The sequence below is a fragment of the Olea europaea genome, chromosome 8 (assembly GCF_002742605.1).
Source record: "Olea europaea var. sylvestris chromosome 8, O_europaea_v1, whole genome shotgun sequence".
Taxonomy (NCBI): Eukaryota; Viridiplantae; Streptophyta; class Magnoliopsida; order Lamiales; family Oleaceae; genus Olea; species Olea europaea.
In genome coordinates, this window is record NC_036244.1 from 10,658,688 (window position 1) to 10,662,677 (window position 3,990).

General features: G+C 35.3%; 1 protein-coding gene across 2 annotated transcripts in view; it reads left to right on the top strand.

Annotated features, from left to right (window-relative positions):
- The window catches only part of LOC111398777 (probable ADP-ribosylation factor GTPase-activating protein AGD8), a 14,537-nt gene extending 11,065 nt beyond the window's left edge, over window positions 1-3,472 (top strand). The window contains exons 3-8 of one of the 2 annotated variants that reach the window (XM_023025866.1): window positions 238-694; window positions 813-1,085; window positions 1,864-1,986; window positions 2,630-2,660; window positions 2,745-2,815; window positions 3,086-3,472. In XM_023025866.1, coding sequence (XP_022881634.1) covers window positions 238-694; window positions 813-1,085; window positions 1,864-1,986; window positions 2,630-2,660; window positions 2,745-2,815; window positions 3,086-3,193 — 1,063 coding nt within the window. In that variant the 3' untranslated portion in view covers window positions 3,194-3,472. The other variant, XM_023025865.1, reaches the window with a different exon arrangement.
- The last annotated feature ends 518 nt before the right edge of the window (window positions 3,473-3,990 follow it).

Below are 3,990 nucleotides of genomic sequence, written 5' to 3' on the forward strand. Positions count from 1 at the left end.
AAAAAAAAAAAAAAAAAAAAAAAAGGATGACTGAAAGATCTTCAATATCTTCTGCATTAGTATAATATTTTAATTTTTTTTATAGCCCCTTTTCATATGGTGCTTCCTTTTGAAATTGTTTGGTTTGTTACTTAACAAAAGTCTGTCTTGGTGTTTTATCTTCCCATATAGCATCTCCTTTACTCTTTGAAAATATTTTGATTTGTTATCTCACAAATATCCAACTTATCGTTGTAGATCTACAAATTTAGATTCATGGACTCCTGAGCAGTTGAAAATGATGTCCTTTGGGGGAAATAATCGTGCTCAAGTTTTCTTCAAGCAGCATGGATGGAATGATGGAGGCAAGATTGAGGCCAAGTATACATCAAGGGCTGCTGAGTTATACAGGCAGTTGCTTTTAAAAGAAGTTGCTAAGAGTAACGCAGAAGAAGTTTTACCTTCATCTCCCATTGCATCTCAGTCAACACAACCTTCTAACAACTTCTCTGAGAGTAAGATCTATGAAGCCCCGAAAGGAAGCTCAGTTAATGATTTACCAGAAGAAAGTTCTTCTGTAAAGCCTGAAAAAACTGAGGTTTCTGCCCCAACCAAAACCGCTCAAACAATTGGCACTACGATCGTGAAAAAGCCTTTTGGTGCAAAGAAAACTGGGAAGGTGGGGGGCCTCGGTGCCAGAAAGCTTACTACTAAGGTGAAGATTAGGGCATAAACCAAATGGTTTAAATTACATAATATATCTCAAAACGGAAGTGATAATTGTTTAATTCTCCATGATTACTGAATATCTGAATACCTTTAACCCAATGCAGCCTAGTGAAGGTCTCTATGACCAGAAGCCTGAAGAGCTCCCCCCTGTACAAGTTTCCTCAAGTGTTTCCTCAAACAATGGCACCCACAAAGTTGCTTCATCTTTTGCATCTCGATTTGAGTATTCGGACAATATTCAACCTGCTGATATGAGTCCTGGAGGTGCTCATGTCGTTGGCCATGTAACTCCACCTAAGTCGTCCAACTTCTTCGCTGAATATGGCATGGACAGTGGTTTCCCAAAGAAGAGCAGCATGAACTCAACCAAAGTGCAAGTAAATTCATTTTTTCCCTATATTGTTGAGTGACCAAAATTGAATCAGCTTTCAGTTTGATAATCTCACAGAGAAGGAAAACAATATCTGACGCCTTGTGTGATAGGAATTCAAGATCTAATAAATACGAAAAATTATTTTATTTGTTGACAGTCATAAGGTCATCTGCCTTCTATTTATGGCATCAATAAATGGATGTTGGATTGAAACATGAAATTACTGGTAAAAAGCAATCAAAAGTTGCACTCAGATCATAAAAGTTCGGCTAGTAAGATTCTGTCATTCTTAAAAAATACACATTTTGTGGCCGACAAATGAAGGTTTGATACGTTTTAAAGCAGTTTATCAATTTTATGATGTCAGATTTCGGAAACTTTTTGGTTCTAGTTCTTCTTTGCAGTGTTCTTCATGATCTAAATCATGAAGGATGTACTGGGTATGTATTGAAGGCATTAAGAAGCCCACCAATTCCATTTTGATGCAGATAAGGGACATTTAGCATTTGATACACATTCAATTTCTATACATAAGATCTTTTCTAAGATTGATGAAATATCTGTACAGTTTTAATTCTTTAACTTATGTTCCTTGTATTGATTTTGCCTTCTGGTTTGCCCTTTCACCTTGCTGATTTTCTTGTTTTAATTATTTTCCTTTCCTGATGTCCATCTCTGAGTTTTCAATTGTGTCAGGGTTCTGCGTGATTGGATGTTATTATGCATGTTTCTTTCAAACCTCGAAATCTCTAATCATAATTCTTCCACATATATCATATCAGGTTGAGGAAACAGATGAAGCGAGGAAGAAGTTTTCTAATGCAAAGTCCATATCATCTGCCCAGTTTTTTGGTGTGAACAAAGCCAGTGATATTGAAGCATCTGCTTCCCTGCAAAAGTTCTCTGTATGTACTGTCATCCTTGTACATTTTTTTTTATTCCGTACTATATTTTCTTTCGGGTGAGTTGGGTTATCGTTTCATTAAATTCTTTCTATCCCATCATCTTGGAGATTATTGAGTTTTATATGGTGATAACAATATTTTATTGGTGCTATATGTTTCTGAAGTTATTTGATTTTGCATAACTTTTAGATGAGATTTTTTTAGAATGTTTATTAGCTAGTCTTTGTAAATCAAAGTACATCTGTTCCTTGTCCACAGTGATTGTAAATTTTTAGGTTTATAGTTTGGTCCAATTTAAAACCAAACTTTCGTTACTTAGTTCACTAATATGTAATGGGTTCAATGTTTCAACTTTTAACAGTAAAAGCAGAACCCAGATATAAGTGCATTCTTTGTACTCTTGCATTTTGAATAAAGTATCTGTCCTTTTCACTCGACATTGAGATGATTACTACTTGATTAATTCGGGTTTACATAATTTTTCATCAGATTACTCCTTGTTAAATGTTTTCCTTAATCCACTCTGAACAATCTTTCAGTTATGTTATCTTTCTTGAAACTGGTCTGTTTGGTAGAGATACATTTGTCTTGTAGGATTGTATATGCTGATGAATTCACATTCTTTTGTTCTCTTCAATTTTAGGGTTCGACATCAATCTCTAGTGCCGATCTCTTTGGCCACGATGCCAGTAATTCATCTGTTGACCTCACAGCAAACGATCTCATTAATCGTCTCTCTTTTCAGGTACAAAAGGGGNTTGGCCACGATGCCAGTAATTCATCTGTTGACCTCACAGCAAACGATCTCATTAATCGTCTCTCTTTTCAGGTACAAAAGGGGCATGTTTGGTGCACTGAATTATTTTGTAATGGAGGAGACAACTTAAATTTTTTTAACTTTTTTCCTTAGTCCTCCTGCCCACTAAACTTACCCAGGCGTATACGTTGGGCATGTTTGTTCGGATTTATTTTCCTTTTGATTTCTCACACCCCCTCCTTAATATATATCTTTCTCGTATATCACGGTCTCTTTTTGGTTTTTATATTTGCCGATCTTACGGTATCCAATATTTAACTCCTCGTTTACGGTATTTAACAGGCACAACAAGATATCTCCTCCATTAAGAATATTGCAGGAGAAACCGGGAAGAAGCTCAGCTCACTGGCGTCCAATATATTTACGGATATTCAGGACAGAATCCTGTGATAAAATGCAATATATTTTAAACTCAGACCAAGTTTGTTATGGTAACCGCCATTGAATGTTCCATGTAATTCGTGTAAAACGAGAGGGTTTCAATAGATCAAGTAAGATCTGAAAGTAGTAGGTTTGTGATATGTTTTGTGTTATTTTGAGTCGGTAGTTGTTGAAGAAAATTCATGCATTTTTGAAGTTTCTAAACCTAATAAATATTTTGTACTCTGTATTATGTGACGGAATGCTGGGATTTGAAACCCGCGAAAAAAGTAGTTATATTTTGAATAATTTTCCTCAAACAGGGGTCGTGACAGGCCCTTGTGACAGGTCAGGGGGAAGGGGCCTGTCACAGTAGCAAAACTCTTATATTTTACAGTTTTTTTTACTCTTCGTATCTGAGGCCAGCCAAGGAGTGGTGGCCTTTTTACATTACATACCCTTATTTGGTCTCGATTTTAAAGAGATTTTGAAAAAAATATATTATGGAATGGTAATTTTTTTCAGAATATATATGTTTTGAATTCATATGTAATATTATTTTTTCAAATTGAAAATGTGTTTGAAAACGAAAAAAAGAAGAAGGGAGAATGCATTAAAGTAAAATCGAGTCCCAACGGGGACATGTTTTTGAAAAAGAATTGAAATGGCGTATTCGAATATCTTTAATTTAATTTATGTGGATACGTATTCACTCTACCAAATTGATTTTGACGGGGGAAGGTAAATTTCAAGGAAATTTGAGAGGGGACAACCTTAAAATTCGTTATCATTTCAAGGAAAGAGTTTGGATAGTCTTTGACCTTTCC